The sequence below is a fragment of the Gymnodraco acuticeps genome, unplaced genomic scaffold (genome assembly GCF_902827175.1).
Source record: "Gymnodraco acuticeps unplaced genomic scaffold, fGymAcu1.1, whole genome shotgun sequence".
Lineage (NCBI taxonomy): Eukaryota > Metazoa > Chordata > Actinopteri > Perciformes > Bathydraconidae > Gymnodraco > Gymnodraco acuticeps.
The window spans coordinates 158,803-178,519 of NW_022992085.1; the positions used below are offsets into that span (position 1 = coordinate 158,803).

At 40.9% G+C, this 19,717-nt stretch overlaps 1 protein-coding gene across 2 annotated transcripts; it reads left to right on the forward strand.

Annotated features, from left to right (window-relative positions):
• Positions 1-6,105: 6,105 nt before the first annotated feature.
• znf217 (zinc finger protein 217) lies at positions 6,106-14,112 on the forward strand. 2 transcript variants are annotated; one of them, XM_034202635.1, is made up of 5 exons: positions 6,106-6,233; positions 9,030-10,376; positions 10,553-10,660; positions 10,782-12,095; positions 12,614-14,112. In XM_034202635.1, the coding sequence occupies exons 2-5, from the start codon at positions 9,080-9,082 to the stop codon at positions 12,724-12,726; spliced, it is 2,832 nt and encodes a 943-aa protein (XP_034058526.1). In that variant the 5' UTR covers positions 6,106-6,233; positions 9,030-9,079; the 3' UTR covers positions 12,727-14,112. The 2 variants fall into 2 exon arrangements, with proteins under 2 accessions (XP_034058526.1, XP_034058527.1); XM_034202636.1 differs by having other exon boundaries at positions 6,142-6,365.
• The last annotated feature ends 5,605 nt before the right edge of the window (positions 14,113-19,717 follow it).

Below are 19,717 nucleotides of genomic sequence, written 5' to 3' on the forward strand. Positions count from 1 at the left end.
CACAATCACACACAGAAATGAACAGTGGATTTTACAATGCATACAGATTGTACACCCTGCATAAGTTTCAATTGACCACCATGTTGCTGCAGTTCATCCCAAGACAATGCATGGGACTGTGTGAATGCAGCGAGCTCAGAGGGGGAGGAACAAGGGAACAGTGGGCAGGGAGGCTTGACAGGAGGCTTGCTGTCAGACCCAATATGCATCAGGGCACTGCTCGCTGCAAACAGGTCGGTAGAGTGAGGGGGAATCATTCCAGGGTCAAACAGATTCAGATTATTCGCAGTGATCTTCCCTCTAAAGGACAGTCCTGATGGTCCTGCAGGCCCAACATGTGTTTGTGTAGGGAGGCTTCCTCATGCAGATGCTTTCAAGTGACTTTTAGGGCTGGTTTTTGTGGGGCTTTTCAGGGGAATGTGACATCCTGCTGCAGGGACAAAAGGCGTCTGTACTTTGATACCACACATGCTATAAATAACTGAAGCTTTTTGAATGCCACTCTAAATAAAATGCATGTTTTCTGTTAATTGGTGTTGTTTGTCCTCAGATAAATGGGGTTGGCTGTGTTCAGTTAAAACAACATTTTAAATAAGATAAAATAAGAAGTACTTTTTTGATCTCAATTTGGGAAATGTTTGCGTTGCAGCGGCATAAAAAGACAAGGCAATGTACATAAGAGAAAAAGACTAGAAATAAACAATCCAAAATATTTCTGAAATAGAAATAAAATAGCATTAAAAAAGCAAAAACATACACATGTGGAATTTGTGGAAATACAAATGTACAGTAACTAATAATAACAAACAGTAATACATGATGATTATTAGAGCCAATCAGCAGATGAAATGCTTTCATTTCCTTTTCTGTACTCGGTTAATGTCTTGACGAGTGTTTTGCGAGTAAACAGACATGGTAAATTGCATTTTGATGTATACATGTTTAAAAGTAAAACATTGAACAAATGCGGCCCGTAACAAGGGATTATATGTTTCTGCTACAGCAAATGCATGAGAAATGGTTTTTAAACATTCCTGATGAATGTAGATTATTACATTTAGATGATCAGCCATGAAGATATCCATCTAGAATACATAGGTTTACCTCAGACTCATGGATATGCATCATTAGGATGAGGTTTCTGTGTAGCACAGAATGATTGACTACAGAGTAAATGCGTCTAAACCGAGGTGTGGCATCCTAATCTGCCAATTTTAAATGTAAGATTTATTTTTCCACATGTTTCCAAGCGATGTATTTTATATTTGAGATTAAGAACAGGTAAACAGCATTTTGTTAGTTTCTCCTTGTTTTGATGATTAGAAAAACCTAATATTCCAAATAGCAGTATTCAACAGATGCATAACTCTCGCTATGCTTATCTAAATAATAATGACTAAGAAACTATTCAATACTTATCTGCATATTTACATATTAACATTCGGTCTATATGCTGTAAAAAGTATTATCTCTTGGATTGACACACGGCATCTATTGCACGTCTGTCCGTCCTGGGAGAGGGATCCCTCCTCTGTTGCTCTCCCTGAGGTTTCTCCCATGTTCCCCTTTAAACTGTGGGTTTTCTCTGGAAGTTTTTCCTTGTACGATGTGAGGGTCTAAGGACAGAGGGTGTCGTTTTTCGCATACTGATATTCTGAACAATCTGTGCTGTTGTATTTGCTGTAAAGTGTAGGCTAATTTTACTATATGTACAGCACTTTGGCTCGACCAAAAATCGTTTATAAATGTGCTATATAAATAAAACTTGATTTGATATGTTTATTTCTGTATACCTTTTCACTTTCATTATAGTGTATTCTCCCAGTCCTCGACATTATAGACTTTATTTCTTTTATATATTGTATTATATGGGTCGATACTGACATAGCCAGTAAAGATAGCAGCAGAACAAAGAGCACATCCTCAATATCTCCTCAGGAAATATGCAAAGTATGTCAAATATTTGCATTACTCAGAAAAAAGGAATGCTTTTTGGTCCTGATCAACTGTGTCACACTGATGATCCACGACACAACAGCTGGTTGCATTGACTTAACATTGCCGGCTAGGGGTGAGAAAGGAGATCATATATTATCAGTGTCTCTCAGGATTATGAAAGAAGCCGGGCGGTGAATCTGGAGGAGAACAAAGCAGTCAGCTGCTCCTGGCACGTCAAGACAAAAAGAAGCAACCTCAGCCTTTCCCCATTCGCTGATCCGGTTCCTCTCAGGCTGTCTGTCTCCTGAATACATAATTACTCATTCGAGCATTCAAAGATTGCCACTTTATCTTTAATTAAAAGGTACACACTTCTGGTTTGAATGCACACATGTATGTTGTTTTTTTGAAGCAATCTGAGACAATGAGTTTGCAGGATTGTGGATGAGAAATGACATTAGCATAAAGTCAAACAATAGGACACGGTTAATTGAATCAGTGAACAGTAAACAATGTTCGCCCACTTGTTGCTGTCAATACCACTTCAGAAAATGAATGCTATGTAATTAACTGCATTATAATTGAAAGCAAATCTAGTTAAACACAAAGCTACCACCACCTCCACATAGATGTCTTTTTTTACGATAGGCTATAACATCTCCTGGCATTTTCATCATGCTTCTGCAGATTGATAGCCTTTCACAGCCTTTGTGGCCGCAGAACAATAGGCAATGAGCGGGAGGCCTCGACGTGTCACATGTGGTGCCTTTGATTAACATACTAGACTTGTTTGTGTAACAGGATCTTGGGGTGAGGAAAGAATACCAAAGTAATGAATCAGTATCACAAGTCAGGGAAGAACATGTAAGTGATTGAGTCCTAATAAAGGCAACTGAATGCAGGATGATTCAACACTGTTTAAGACACTTTATTTAAATGTCTCTTTTTAAATGTGACACTTAAATGTTATTCATCAGTCCAATATGTACAACTGATGCCATGGTGAATTAAAATGACTATACAACAGGTCGAAATCCTCCAACCCAGAACATTGAAATAAAGTGACAAACTGAAGACAACACACCAAAGTGAATGAAAATACATATTGATAAAAAGTATAAATATTTGATGTACAGGAAAAGGAAGAGAATATGTAAGAAAAACACAGCTGACTGAATGAAAAATACATAGGAGGAGATTTTGATTAAAAGAATAAGTATTATACAATATTTGTGATAATGGAAGAATAATGCAACTAAATAAATGAAAAACACAAAGAAGGACATTGTGGAAAAATAATAAATATAATATGTATAATATTACTGATAACGAAGGCAAGGCAAGTTTATTTACATAGCACATTTCAACACGAGGCAATTCAAAGTGCTTTACAAAAATGAAAGACATTAATAGCATTAAGAAACATATTATGAAATGATATCTAAAAACACTCATTTAAAAGCAATGAATAATGAATAAAAGTGACACATCTGAAATGTTTAGCTCTGACTCTCAATCATTGCTAACTTTTTTAGCAGCAATAGTTTTCCCTCCCTTTCTTTCTACTTTCTTTGTTAACTTGTCCTTTAGTTATCTCAAGTGTTTCATGCTAAACGAACCCCCCTTTGGAAAATTATAATCTGACCCCATGGTACCTCTTTTTTATTTTGAAATGCACATAGTTCAGTTGACCTGGTCTTTCTAGGACTTTGTTGGTGTCCTCCGTGAACCAGGGTCTTGAAACCAAAACTAATTCCTGTACCCCATGGTACCTTTTTAGTTTTCGCCAAAACTATTCATCTTCTCTTTAAATGCACATAGTTAAGTTTAAGTTGTCTTTTCTAGGAGTTTTTTGGTGTCCTCCGCGAACCAGGGTCTTGAAACCAAAACGGCACACGTAGGGGACTTCAACCACCTACGACGAGGGGACTTTAACCCCAATAATGACTTAACTACCTTTGGGGGGAAAAGGCAATTCAAAGTGCTTTATAAAAATGAAAGACATTAAGAAAATAGCATTAAAAAGCAAAGATACAGTGCAGTTTAAGATATGAATACATCAATTAAAAGCAGTGGCAAAAACGAAGAGAAAAAATAAAAATAAATTAATGAAAAATAAATAGGTTTAAATAATAAATATTATATGTAAATAATACCGATAATGGCGACAAAAAGGAAAGAAAACAAAAGAAAAACGCAACTAAATAAATCAAAAACATATAAGACGACATTATGAAAATATAATAAAAGGTATATATAGTAAGTATATTGATGATAATGGAGATATAAAAAGAGAAAGCAAAAATTAAATAAAAACACATCTTATGCAACACATGGCCTATTTAACCCAATACTTGAAGTTACGAAACAAACAATACAATTGTTTTTACTATAAGATATGTTTTATACGTGACAGGGGCTATTCTTTCTGTATCTGGCCTTCATTGGTGCCTTTAGAGACGTCTGCTTGTCAAACCAGCAGATTGTGTTTTAGGAACAGCAGATTGGTCTGACCTGTTTTGTAACAGCAAGTATTACAAAACCATTTTTTATATGGTCCTAAAGTCAAAACCCTATCACCGCCTATACGAGAGGGAGGATAAGACAACAATCTAGCCAAAAAAAATGGTCTTTGTTCACTGTTCCTTAACTGGGAGTGGCTACTGATACAATGTTATTTCTCTTTTTGAGACATTACTGCCACTAGGGTGGAGGGTGTGTGTGTGTGTGTGTGTGTGTGTGTGTGTGTGTGTGTGTGTGTGTGTGTGTGTGTGTGTGTGTGTGTGTGTGTGTGTGTGTGTGTGTGTGTGCGTGTGTCTCAATAATGAATGTACACTGAAGTCTACTGAATATCCTCATTGATTATACAATGTATGGCTTTAGGCTGCCATCAATGCCTGGTGTCTGTTTGTTAGGGTGGAGGAGGGGCTTTCTATTTAACTTCACATTACCAAGTGGGTGTGATTGTCTTTATCTTATACAAATCAGTGTTTTCATCTTATGGGGTGTTTTGTGTCAATGCAACCTTATAGGGACTTTTCATTATCCCTGTCATAATGTAGTATTGTGATTAGACTTGTTAGAATAGCTTATAAGGTTGGACATGCCCCTATCTAGGCTGTAGGGACTCTAGGGAGCCACCCCCTCTCTTGATGATCAAACACATGCATTTGCATATGGCTTTATAAAAGGTATTTTTTTTCAAGTCACCACAAATCAAATTACACATAAAACCGTCATACTTTAAGGTACGTTTTTCATCTTTTATAAATGGGAACTAGCCGACTTATATCATGACTCACTCAACCTACTTCTGCAAAAAAAAAGAAGAAAAAAACCCTCATGTAACTGTGAAAAGTTTGAGGCACCCCTCCCCCATCTCCACATGGTGGCTGATGCATGACGTGAGAGCGTGGACGGTGGGTTACACTTTAGGTAGGTTCACTGCAGCAATACATAAGAAACAGTGTTGTTGTGTAGCCTGTGGCCATAATCTGCATAAAGAAACCAATTCGGTGACTGTTTACATACATTAAAGTAGCTTTTAGACGCGTTATCATACGAGCTAGGCCGAAGTCAGTGAAGTAAACACAGTTAGACATAACACATTAGACTGTCGTATTATAATGGAAGTGTATTATGGGTGATTTAATACACATGCCAGTTAATAAATGTCCAAAACAGCCATACCTGTATCTGGTGACGTAGGAAGATCTCGTAGTTTTACATCAATCCTACGCATGTATGTTTTCTACCTCATTGGCATTGGATTTTTTTCTTTATTAAGATCTTTATTGGAAAAAGTCATGTACAAACAACATGGCTTTCAGTGTCTTCGAACACAAACTAACAAAAAAGCACAGGTGTATACAGAAGAGAAGAATAAACGTAACAAAAATAATGATAATATATATAATAATATTAAAAAATATGTTAAAAACATACAACAAAGCTATGGTTCTTTACATAGATGGTAGTTGTGCTTGACAGTTTAATTGTTTTGTATTAATGTAATGGCATTACTATAATAAAGACAGTCATTGTGAAATACATAACATTTACGGTTTAATTCGTGTGTTTTTACCAGGTTTTTAACACGTATCTAAATCCCTTTTATGTTATTCGTCGACCACGTGACTGCCCTATAGGTTTTTTGGGGTTGCCGTGCACGCGCTTCCATCTTCCCCTTGTGAGAATCGTTGGAAGAGGAGGGAGCGCGCCTCAGAGTTCAACAGCTGCACAGAGTGAGGAGCAGGACTCGAACAAATATGATTCACATTCAAACAATTCAATAGGTGAGCTGTTTTTCCCCAGGCGTGTATGTGTGAAATGAAGAAGAAGCCAGAAGTCACACACTTCGCTCTGAACTCCTGAATTGACTCGCTCGTAGTATCAAGTGTCATTATTAATCCGGAAATTCTCACTTGGTAAGGTATTGTTTGGTGACTTTCTGCAGTTTGTTCGAAGACAACACAAAGTGTGCTAACGTTTAGGGAGAATTCGAGTTTGTTTTTGTCAACGTTGTCGTGGTTACGTTAACTTTATCCGAGGTTTTAGTTTAAGAAATGGCGTTAAACAAATGAATACTCAACATCGTAAGTACACAATGTATCGTTCATTTGTTGTCATGAAATCCTCGCTATAGGAACGTGTTTCCACTCAATGTAATGCGTATTCTTTGAAGAAATCAGCCATTATTGATATATTTAACGTTTAAAAGAAGTCACCCTCGTGTTCTGGTTATTATACACACATAGACATATTATAGCAACAACGCTTAACATACTTTGATTTTGGATTAATTTGATTAAACTTAAAGGGTGTAATGTTAAAGTGACTTTGAGCATCCCCCACTCCCTAGCAAATTAGTGGTGTTAACGAGGGCTGAGCTTACTTAAATAACAAGGTGGCTAACGCTGCCTCACACAAAGCAGGCGTGCTCTTTAAAAAAAGATCACACTGGGTCATTATCGACAGTAGCATGGTCCCACCTGGGTTAAGTCAAAAGTTCAACAAGGCAAAGTAATAATGGTAAAAAAATAGCAAAGGTGGGAGAAGTACACAGATATTGGATATAAGTAAAAGTAGAAGAGTGTAGGAATACTATGTTACAAGTAAAAGTCCTGCATTCAAAATGTTACTCAAGTAAAAGTAGGAAAGCATCAAAATATACTTAAAGTACCAAAAGTAAAAATACTTATTATGCAGATTGGTCCATTTCTGAATAATATATGATGTGTTTTGATTTTAATTATTGTCTGTTAATCAAAGCTGGTAAAGGTGCAGCTAGTTTGAATGGCTTTGTATGCTGCAGGGTAGCTTGTGAATTTACTCCAGGTGGAACTAAAGTCTGATTTAAGAGTTGATTATATCTCACAACATTAATCCTATTTAGTAACTAAAGGCACAAAATAAATGCAGTGGAATAAAAGGACACGATTTACCTCTGAATTGTTGCATAGTAACATAACATGGAAATACATACCTCAACATTGTACTTAAGTACTGTACTTCAGTAAATGTACATAGTTACTTCCCACCTCTGACAAATAGTAACATTTTGCACCAAAGGTGGAAGAAGTACTTGGATTATTTGTTAAGTAAAAGTAGCAATATTAGAGGGTAAATATGCATTCAAATTTGTACTTAAGTTTTATTTCCAAAAAAAAGTATAAGCATTAAAAAAATACCAAAAGTACTTGTTATGCACATTAAAATGGCAGACCTTTTTTTTTTATTAATGTTGCATTTATATGTTTATCACTTCAATTCTCACTACTGTTAAGCCTAACCTATACTAATGTATCATAATGTATGTGTCAGTTTATTATTAATCTAACACTGCAAAGTAACTAAATATGTAACATAAATGCAGGGGACAACATTGGCCAACAAAATATAGTGAAGTAAAAGTACAAAGTACCATAATGTGAAAATGTTCATGTAAAGTTCAAGTACCTACATTATTTACTTAAGTAGAGTACTTCAGTAAATGTACTTAGTTGCACAACCTGCCACAATGCTGAAGTTTATTGAGGAGATACGGGTGGTTCAATGAAAAACAACAAACAATTTATTACCAACTACTTTCCCCAGGTGTAACTATTCAGTCTAATACTTATTCAATGTATATTTAAATAAAATAAAGTGTGGATTCATAGATATGGAGACTGTAAAGTGGACTGCTGTCTGTTTTGCTTCTGTAGCAGTCTTCTTTTAGTATTATTTGAACTTGCTCTACCAGTCGCTCCACCCTTGGGACAAACAAACGTAGAAGTTGATGAGGATTTCTTCAACTTTGTACTGTCTGTGTCTTCAGTTCATGATACTCACAAAAAAAGAGCTACTGAGACAAGGAAGTATTCAACAGTCAGACAAAGGGAAAATGTAAGGTTATTTACTCCTTAGAGCTTCCTTATAATTGACAATGTGAGGCAGACAGGTGTTGTTGGCCAGTATAACATCAAAACGTTTTATATCTTACATGTTTGACTGTTTTTTTAAATGTTTAGTGCCAATACTTTATTCGGTTTACTAAAAAGAAAAAAATAATTGTCAAATTTAGTTAAGGTATGTTTTTGTCCAGGAAAGGCTAAAAAAGGCTATTGTTTTAATTAAGTGATATTTGAATACCTTAACTCAACTTTAGTTCATTTTTCTTTAACATTTTATAGCAACTATTATCGTCTACAATTATTTTTGAGAAACAATTGTAGCTTAAAGCTTTGTTTTTTGCAAATACATAAGTAAATGTGATAGTTCTGATATTTTCTACAAAATGACTTTTTTGATATAGTGTTAAATTATTGTTAACACTTTTGAGTTTCCAAACCAAAGAAAGTTAATTAGTAAAAAGAATACTTGTGAGCAGTACAAAGCCATGTCTGAATGTTTTATCAATGACCTGTACAGAGAGGAAACCAGTTGTTTGTGCAGTTGATTGCTTAAGAGATTTGTTTCCTGTTTCAGTCTAAGGGTAGGCCGTTCTCTCTGTACATTTTTAAATGTATTCAATCTCCAATTCAGTAGCAGCTACCTGATTCTGTTTTGACATACAGCAGAGTCTAAAGGTACTTTTCCTTTTGTTTCAGGTCCCTAATAACTCGGACAGTGTGTGCAGCGTCCCCCCCTTCAGAGCAAAATGCCGACTCACTCTCTGTCACCGTTTGTGGAGAGCCCAGATGGACTTGCCCAAGATATTCTTTATAGTAACGCGAGCACCCCAGGGCCCGGCTCCAGCATGACACCACACACCTCCTACTCAGAGAAGGCGGTGTTGCAATCAGGAGGAAGTGTGCCACTATCTTGTATGTTCTGTGATCACACGTTTACTCACCAGGACGAGTTAGGACCCCACGTTCTGACACAGCACCCCTCCACCTTCTCTGAGCCGGCTGTGCTCAGAGTGGAAGCAGAGTTCAGGCTCCCAGGAGAGAGACCCCGGTCCAAACTCAGCAGCATCCCCGTGGAGGAGGAGGAGGAGGTTCGCAACTGCATCGTGTGCGGACAGGTGTCGCAAGATGCCAACGAGCTGGAGGCCCACATGAGGAAGCACAAGGACTACTTCACTTACTGCTGCAACTTCTGTGGACGGAGGTTTAGAGAGCCGTGGTTTCTGAAGAACCACATGAAGATGCACGTGAAACCCGGAGCAAAGAGCAAGTCCCAGCAAGATCTGGAGACCCCCGCCACGGTCAATGGTATCGTCCAAGACACTCCTCCAGAACCTGTGAGCACTGTTTACAAAATGTGCATGGTGTGTGGCTTTTTCTTCCCCGACCATGACAGTTTGGCTGAGCACAGTAAGGTTCACAATCGAGAGGTGGAGCCCGGCAAAGATAAAGAGGAAATGGAAGACACTACTGCCAAACAGGAAACATTTCTTCACAGTCTAAACCTCATGCCTCGCTCTTTAAGAAAAACAGAGAGATCATCCAAATGGATTCCCCAGCTGGATCCATTCAACACATATCAGGCCTGGCAACTCGCAACAAAGGGCAAGATAGCAGTTGGCCCTAATAATATTAAAGATATCGGCCAGGAAGCCAGCACAGACAATGAGGAATGCGGCTCAGATAAGGAGGAGTTAAATAATATTTGGTCTGAGGGACAAGGAGACAAACCCACCAAAGAAGGCCTTGGGAAGGAGCTCCGACCTCAGACTGTAGCAGAAAACCCAGCGCCGAAGCGGAGGTCTCTGATGCAAAAAGACAAACACAAAGAAAGGCCAACCACTTGTGAGGAATGTCAGAGGACTTTCAGGACCTACCACCAGCTGGTTCTCCACTCCCGGGTCCACAAGCGAGAGCGAGTGGGCGGAGACAGTCCCACTTCCTCTTTGGAAGGGAAGTTGTCGAGAGTAGGTTCATTTGATCACGCAGAAGAAGGTTGTGAGGAAGGATTTGAGGAAGCAGCGTTGACAGAAAACCTGGGTCCAGGTAAATGACATTACACTCTCATACTCATACTGTCCTAATTGGGATTTAGGAGTTGTTTTTCATACAAAGAACTTTACCAAGTGCTCCCCCTGCTGATGGGAGAGATTATAACACCTGCTAGTTGGCTTTTATACTGTCTTATTCCTCTCTGTATGTTTTTGTGTCTATTTTCAAAGGTGAGGATGGTTTTGAGCGATCAAAAGTCAGATCAAAAGCGTGCAGTTATTGTGGCAAATCTTTCCGATCCAGCTACTACCTCACGGTTCATCTCAGGACTCACACAGGTATGTTCGACACGTTTCAATGATTCAATAATGAACATCATACTGCCTACATGATTTTGAAATGAGGTGGCTTGTATTTCAAACTATGCTATAATTAGGTTTGAATCTTTGTTTGTTTCAGGTGAAAAACCATTCAAGTGTGCTTACTGCGACTACGCTGCGGCCCAGAAGACTTCACTGAAGTATCACCTGGATCGCCGCCACAAGGACAAACCCTTAGTGGACATCCCCAGCAAACCCACGCCCTCTCCTAACGATAAAAAACATGGGAGTGAGGAAAGTCCCGCGCCAAATAGATCCAAACTCTGGGTTCCCGCAGCCAGATCGTGCACCAACAGAACGCCAGAGGACAGATTTGAAAGCATAAGCAGCAAGATCGGCAAACCCCTCGCCCAGATTAATGCAGAGTATGAGGAGTTGACCGCTAAGTCTGCTTACTCCCCGACGGACAGTGCGCTCATAAAGTGTCCCGTACCCGTGAACCTGAAGATGGAAATGGAGGAGATACTATACGAAAACTGCGAGGAGGCCCCGTTAAATCTGTCCTTAAAAGTGTCTCTCTCCATCCCCGCCGGCCCCAAAAATGCATCGATAACAATCTCCTGCTCGTTGTGTGCGTATAAAACCATGTACCCCGAGGTTCTGATCATGCACAAGAAGCTCACCCATAGAGACAAGTCAGGCGGCGCGAAAAAGAACGGTTGTCTGAGAGTAAAACGTTTGACAGGCTGCCCCCCTGCGCTCGAAGGGAAAGACGTCATCCCTCTTCCGATGATCGACCGGCGCCACCCTCGTCGAACCCAATCCCCTCCCCCTCAACCTCCGAAACCACCTGAAAAGACCCCCGAACCCCCAAAGCTCTCTCCTATCCGTGCACCCGTGCAGGAGGCTGTCCAGGAGACTCAGCGCAGCATCGACGCACATCAGGAATATTCCAGGTACACGGAGGTCATGATGAAACCAAACGCAGGCAGCAAGTTCACCATGGAGCGCCCGGCCCCCCCGGAGAGGGTGGGCATCGGGGGGAGGAGTTACCCGGTGAGGAGCGGAGTCATCTGGCACTCGGATGCTGCCCGGCTCTGCCTCTCCAGCCGGTTCGGAAACCTCCCTCAAATGGATTTTGGCGAACCTTCGGGCAAGAGATTAAAATACGGCGGGGTCCCTACAGGCAGGGAGGTGGACCCCGGGGACATGCTGGGCTTCAGAGGAGCAACAGGGAACAGGATGCTCATCTCGGGGAGGAAGAGCACGCCGCAAATGCCGGGTCCATCCACAGCCTCCGAGAGCTCTCTGAAGACGTCCGCAGCTCTAGGAGGGAGTCTGGACGCTGAGTGGGGCATGATGAACCTCCTGCGCTCCTACTCCCCCAACGAGCTGGCCTCCCTCTACCACAGCACCGCAGGGAACCCCGGGCAACTGGCCAACCCCAGAGCAGGTATGTTTCAGAAGTCTTTAAGTGTCCTGCACCGGGTAAATATACGGTATTACAACAGCAAGAGTATAGTGCAGATACATTCAAAAGAGAACACTTTCATATTATATAAAAAAGAAGGCACACGTTTTTATTAATTAAAACACAATAAGTGAAAAAGACAAATAACCGACTACTAAGTAGCAGTGTATATAAAAAGACTATGAAAAATATAGAAGTTGCTCGTCCTGTTTACAGATTGAAAATGAAGTTGAAAGAAGAAAAAAAGGGTTAATTGCACGAGGGTATAAAGTTTGATGTTTACATGTATTATGTGTGCTGGATTTATTTGTATTTACTTGCACTATTGTATCTGTTTTCTTGTGTTGCACTGTTGGAGGAGCCTGGGACCTCAGATTTCCATCGACATAACGACACTGTACGAATGACAGTAAAAGCCTTGAAACCTTGGATCAAGAAAAGAAATGACTTTAATGTCTGCATGGCGGTTTGTAGAGTTAACATTTCATATTCCTCCTCAGGCGGCAGAACTGTGCTGTACCAACACTTACCCACAATGCCCAGCCTCCAGAGGAGAGATTCCTCGGGCCCTTTCCCCCACCAGCGCTACGGGACCACTGACAAAAGCACCTAAAGTGGCACCGAGGTAAAAAAGGTGGACAAATATTTTTTGAAGAATAAACAACTAGAGCTTTCTTTTTTTCTGATTTGCGAACCCTGACCAGAATCGTTTTCCTGGTACTGATATAAAAGTCATTGAACATATTGAAAATAAATTAGATTTGAGCCATGATTTCTTGGAGAAATTGTTCAAATTAGGATTTAAGAGAGATGGTTTGTGCTCATTAGGCTCTCCAAACGTAATATGATTTTCAGAAGAGGGACATTTGATGCATTGACATTTCATGGCTGAGGCTGTATATTTTCTTTTTGGATAAAAAGTGCAGATCATCTCTCTTTGAAGATCAACTGGTGTCCACGGTGATATTTGTTTCTATTCAAAACTGTTGCTTAATCCAAATTTGACCCACACTAAAGTTCAGATATCTGTAAGTGTCATAACAGTACACTTTGTGGGATGACATAAATATATCTGTAAGCTTTCAGTAGATACAAATATATAAAGTATGTAATGTACATTTTGTGTAGAATTGCTGCTCTGTTCACTTACTGTTTATGTACAGGCAGTATCGTGGTGTTTCCCTTCTCCAAGGCACTGAAGGGTGGGGATTCTCTGTTTAGTAACTCGATGGCTCACACACAGGCCAGAGTACCAGGTCCTGTGTGTGTGAGTGGTCTACCTCATGTTGTCACGCTGTTATTTTTGTAAAGCTGCTGGAGCCATCATGTCAGCTGAGCCTCTGCTCCTAGTTATCGATCAGAGACGGATGTTTTGGTTTGTAGTATAACTAGACAGACTTGTATAACTACATGTGTTTGTCAGGTGTATCTGTGTTTAGTAAGGCACCACAAAAAAAAGAATACAGAACCAGTACTGCTGAGGCCACCTCTGGCGCACCATTAACTGTAACACAGAACCGATTGTTTGGTTAATATTTGTCCTTTTGAAAACAGCTTTCATCTATAGTGGTGCCTCAAATCCTTACGCTGTAAAATATACCAAATCTCACCAGTTCTGTTATCAAATGGCGATGCTGTATTATTTTGGACATTACATGTTGTCACTGTTCAGGCAATGAAAGTGTTATTTAGTTTCAAGTTGCAGTCATTCCTGGATTGTGATCTGGTGGTAGATGCATCACTATAGTTTGGAGGAATATACAGATGGTTGATAAATGGTTAGATGAAATACACACTGTGAACATATCGTCTCAGGTTAACTCATTTACGAGCCGTTTAGACTTTTGTGTCATTTCGTATTTCTGCCACTTTGAAAGGCTTGGGTTAAGTTATTTCTTTTGTTGTGTTTGGAATTCACATTACATGTGTGCTTATGTAAAAAAGAAAATATTGTTTGAGATTTGTATGACACATTTCAATAATAAAGTGAGACGAAAAACTGTGTGTTCATCTTGGTTATTTTATTGATAGGCAATCTACTCTAATGTTGGTTGTAAATGGTCTCAAATGTGTATATTAGGCAAGTCAACAAAATATCAAAGCACACTTAGATTTAGGCAAAACTACAATGCACTGATTTGACTTGGCTATACATTTTTAGCCAAGTAAAATCCCCATATTGTGCCTTGGATTATTTTGACTACTAATATATATTTGAAAACAATATTCCTCCCATGCAAAGCCCTTTGCAAAATGTACAGATGTAGCGGCAGTTTGAGGCCTTCCATGCTTTCAATGTAACTTTGATTGGTAGGCTGCTTTCTGATGTGACTGACAGAATATAGGATGTGTACTCCTTTTACTTTCAATGATCCAGACTGACCACTAGAGAGCAGTATTTACAAAGTCTAGATTTGAGCCATGTCAGATTTCAAAGCCTTGCATGTTCAGTTTGAGCAGCATGTCGTACAGTCACTTACAAGTCTGTTTATTGTGGCCAGGTGAGAACAAATAATAACATAACTATATTCCAAATAAAGGAGTGTTTATTAACCTTGACACTAAGTACACCTTAAAATACAAACGTCTGTTTCAAAAGTACACTTTTCTACAAGGGACAAACAAAATGCTGCTCTCTTTGCTTTTAAATGAACATACCTACTACGCCTGTGTCCACTCCACACCTTAATTGATGTCACACAGGTGTTGCCAATCAGCTATCAAAGGCAACACCTGGTGAGCAGTGCTTTGTGATTCGGTGCACTTTTACTCTGAAAAATAAATGTTTCTGAGAGAAGTTTGTCTTCTTTAAAAGACACGAGCACACTTTTGTTGATTCTCCCCATATCTGCACACGGAGACGCCTGACAGGACCTATCACGCCGTGCATTCTGTAAACAACAAATTGCAAGGGACAATCTTCAGCACATTGAACACTTTAAACTTAGATTTTTTTCTATTCTTACCCCTCCTCCCTTTTTGAGTAGACCACATCTGTTTGCTGTCTGTTCCCCTGGGCCAGCACTGTGTAATCTATTGCATTAGCTCACATTAGTGCATATCGCCCATGGGCCTTGGTAATCACAAACGCAAAATGAGCATTTCACTTAGCATCACCCTCATATTCCCCCACACTATATGGCAAACTTAGTGCAGAGGCATGGCAGAGAACGCGAGTCGACAACAGCTTATGACATGCATCCTGTTACTCTGCATCCCCGTGTCCAGAGTGCTGCGAGCTCTTTCGTGTCAAAAGTGCCTTTTTAATAGGCAAAGATACAATTTGAATTTTCACTTTTTCTCTGTAATTTGGGTGCTTCAAGAAACATTAAGATTTGTGTATATCTGCCAGAAATATGGCCTGACCTTTACCTACCTCTTTATACCTTGCAGATGAATGGCACTGCAGGCCTCTCTTTCATTAAGCTGCATCACAGCTGGGCTTGTAAAAAAGAAATCACTATTTGACATAGTAATGCAGAAAAAATAGATTAACAAAACCTAGCATCTCTCAGCTTCTTCCTCTACAAGCAACAGATTTTATCCATTTACTAGATTTGTTTATTTATTTGCCCACTTCATTTTTGATTCCCCAATACCATGTCTTATTGCCAATTATGCATCTGGACAAGGACATGGAAAATACCCATGTTTCATGCAAATTCTCTTGGGATTTTTTCTCTCAAAATGCTTTGGCATAAAACACCTGAGGTCTTCACACAGCTCCTTATCACGTTTATTTCTCGTCACATTAGGTTTTGTGTGATAAGGATTCAAACAGCAGCCATTTCAACTCAATACACAAATGGCATTTTATGCTCGCATTGCCATCCATTCATCTGTGCAGTGTTTGGTTTTAGAAGAGGCTTTGTTAAGCAATTCCACCCCTTTTCTCCTCCTGTAGTATGACTATAAAATCTCTTACCTCCCTCCCTCCTTTTAAAAGTAAACTTTGTGTTATCCTCCGTCCCCTTAAGTGCTCTCTCCTCTTATTTTCACTGCTTTCATCTCTCATAATTGTTGCCTCCAGATTGTCAACTTGCATGAATTAGCAATTGGGCCAACAAAGCAGATACGGTCAATTGTTGAATATCCTGTCAGAATTTGAGGCAGAAAGTCTGCTCTGGCTGTGATTGCTCATCATCGTCACCCCATTCCTCTGAGGATGAGGAGCAATGTAATGGTTCCCACAAAAACAGCCTCTGGCCTGAGGAAAGGGATTTGGGTGTCTGGAGACAACAGGGGCCATATGGAGCGGGCTGAGATAGCAGGCACATGTACAGAATAATGGATGATGTGTCATGTTTCATGTTGCAGAGAAGCCATCAAGAGACTTGGTTTAGGGAAATCAAAGGGCTCACATACACCAAAAGCGACTGTTGGACCATTTAGCATTTTTTGTTTATTTTTATGTTAGGTGAGGGCTGAGCTTATTGAAGCCTGGAAGAATGTGTTGCTCTACTTTCAGTGCCTCTGGTCTGTTGAGGTTATTTGTGAGTAAATACAGCGATTGGTTATTATATAAGCTTATAATATGATGGCATAGCAAGCAGCTTAAATGACTTAAACAGCCGGTTTCTGAAAAAAGGGACAATAAATTGAAGAGAAAGTAAAAGGCTAAATATTTAAATAGATGCAAAATAACTGGATTAGTTCAAGATATGGGCCACTACAAATCTTTTTAAAGATATGCCTGTCTTCTACTCCAGACACAAACATCTCAACAACAAATGGATGAGTGTCGTAACATTTTGGATAAACATTCATGGTCCCCAGAGGATGAAGCTTACAGACGTTTGCGATTTCCCACATGTCCTGTACACCAACAGCAGACATATTCTGGTTTTAGAGAAAATGTTTAAACTACTATCTGATAGATTGACATGCCATTAGGCTCACACATGTATGGTCGCTTCAGGATGAGCTAAGGATCATTTTAACTCTCCTTAATTATCAACTGGGAAGTGCAAATTTGCCCAAAAAACGCTAACTTACTGACAGTCTCATCAACCTCAGCTGTGCTTTGTTTTAAATGTTAATAAACAAATGCTAGCATGCTAACTCATATATGATGGTAAGCACATTGTATACATCTTTCCTTATCATGGGGAGGCGTGTGGCACAGTGGATAGAGCCTTGGTGCGTCTAACAAGTAACATGTAATGTAATCAGCATGTTAGCATTGTCATTGTGATCATGTTAGCATGCTGATGTTAGCGTGTAGCTCACAGCATGCCTTAGTAAAGCCTCATGGAGCTGCTAGCATAGCTGTAGATTCCTGTTTTTGTATGTGAAATCCCATACTAGTGTAACGTCCGAGGTGTTAAGGCTTCAATGATACTTCTGTGTAACAAAAACTCAGGAACTTAGTACTTTTTGGAGCGTCCCACATAGCGCCTCCGTTTATTATTATCGAGTCTCACCACGCTCTCCTTCACCACACCAGGACAGACTGCGCATGCTCACAACACATGACCTCTCAACCCAATGCTTACATGCGTCCCCCCTTACTGAAAGAAATGTCCCCATTTCCACACACATGGTGAGAACACAACAAAACATAAAAAAAAATACACATCCACAGCCCAAATAAAACATGAACTTGGTATGACATAACCTATTCCCCTGTTGTTCACACTTGAAACATGAAAAAATAAATAAAAATTATGCAGCATAGAATACACAGGAGAAAAGAAGCACACAAACATGTAAACACCAGTCACTCAGCCCATAACAAAGTCCATAAAGCGGACAGGAGGCCGCGCTAACCTCCCAGCCCGGGACACCGTCGGTGCGGCTTGTTCAAGCTCAGGGAGATCACCAGCTCCAGAACCCGGCCCAAGATCACTGTCACTTTCCCCATCGGAAAACCTCAAGCGTCCAGAGCTCTGTGGGGAGACTGCATCTTGCAACGGAAGAGGCTGAGCAAGGTTTAAGAGAGACCTTGATGGTCCCTCCGAGGGAAAGGCTACCGGCAGGTTGTATCGCCGTAGCCTGTCATAATGGACTGTTTGGAGAGAGGCTTCATCCCCAAACGGGCTACTTAGTTGGTACGTGACCCCCACTTCATCACCCCTATCCATTCGCCTCTGCACCAGATAAGGCCCCTTCCAGTGGGGAGCCAGCTTACGGCGGCTCTCAGTGGGATCATTTAACCATACCAAATCCCCCGGCTTCATATGGGACGTGCCATAGTCATAGTATAACTTCTGTTTGCTGCTTGCAGCAAAATTGTTATCCCTTGTCTGATCAAACGCCGCGTCCAAGCGTCTGAGAAGGGAACCAGAAAAGTCTTCCCGGGGACCCTGCACCAGATCATCCCGCTTTGAATCCAGTAAAACATCCACAGGAGTCCTGGCCTCCCTGCGTGAGAAAATACGGCGTGAAGCCTGTGCTGGAATGTACACTGGTATTGTACGCAAACGCGACCTGTGACAGAAAAGAGTCCCACTCCCCCTCACATGATAGCAGAGATTTCGCCAACTGATCGATAAGTGTCCTATTAAACCTCTCTACCATGCCATCAGACTTCGGATTATAAGGCGTGGTGTGCGTCTTCTTCACACCTAACATTCCGCACAAATGCCTCACAACATCTGATTCGAACTGTCTGCCCATATCAGTGTGCAGAGTTTCCATTACCCCATGCTCCAAGATGTAGTTCTGGAAGAGACACTCCGCGACCGTGGGGGATTTTTAATCGGGGATGGCATACAGATTTACAAATGTTGTGAAATAGTCCTCAACAACCAACACATACCGGCAGTGGAGCACCATGCAAGTGTCCCAGGACCTCTGGAACTAAGAGAGCAGGAACAACAACCTGAGTAGACTGCCCTGCCTCAGGTAGCCAAACAACTCTACATAAAAGTCCCTCCACAAAAGCCAGCCGGGGAAACTCATGCCAAAGTCTCTTCACACCCCGACTAGCATCTTTTAACCTCCATTTAGGGGGCCTATGGCCATGCTCCAGCCAGGCCAAAACTTGTCCGATGTCCGCATCCTTTTGCTGGAGCTCCCTAATACCGGAGCCATCATGTGACAGAGTGAAGATTAGGGTCTGGTCCACTGAAGACCCTGAGTCAGGAGAAGGAGGGCGTGAAATCGGTCCCTGGGCTTGGGCCGTGGCAGGAGTCCCCACAGCACACACATCACTAGGACCACTGTCCCCAGCGCCAGGGAGAATTGTACTCAAGGGAGCGGATGTGGCATCGAGACTGCCTGAATTCTCCAAAGCTTCAGGGGTGTCAGGCCTGCGTGAAAGGGCATCTGCATTTGTGTGTTTGGCCCCACTCTTGTGCACAATCACCCAGTCGTATGGGTCCAGCTCCAGAGCCCAACGGCTACGACGCCCCGTCCTGTCATTGTCAACCTGAAGTCGTCGCAGACCCAACAAAGGTTGGTGATCTGTAATAATTGTGAAGGGGAGAAGACCCAAGTAATGCCTGAAATTACGCACTGCCCACACTACTGCCCACAGCTCCCTGTCGTAGGTAGACCAACACCGTTCAGCTGCTGTGAGGGAGCGACTAGCGTAGGCCACCACTCTCTCCAGGCCATCCACTTCTTGGGACAGCACAGCCCCCACAGCAATCTGCGAAGCA

Excerpts from the sequence above, each read along its gene's own strand:
- znf217 (XM_034202635.1), top strand. The coding sequence starts at position 9,080 with ATGCCGACTCACTCTCTGTCACCGTTTGTGGAGAGCCCAGATGGACTT. Across the intron at positions 10,377-10,552 it reads GACAGAAAACCTGGGTCCAG|GTGAGGATGGTTTTGAGCGA; the intron begins GTAAATGACATT and ends CTATTTTCAAAG. Across the intron at positions 12,096-12,613 it reads ACTGGCCAACCCCAGAGCAG|GCGGCAGAACTGTGCTGTAC; the intron begins GTATGTTTCAGA and ends ATTCCTCCTCAG.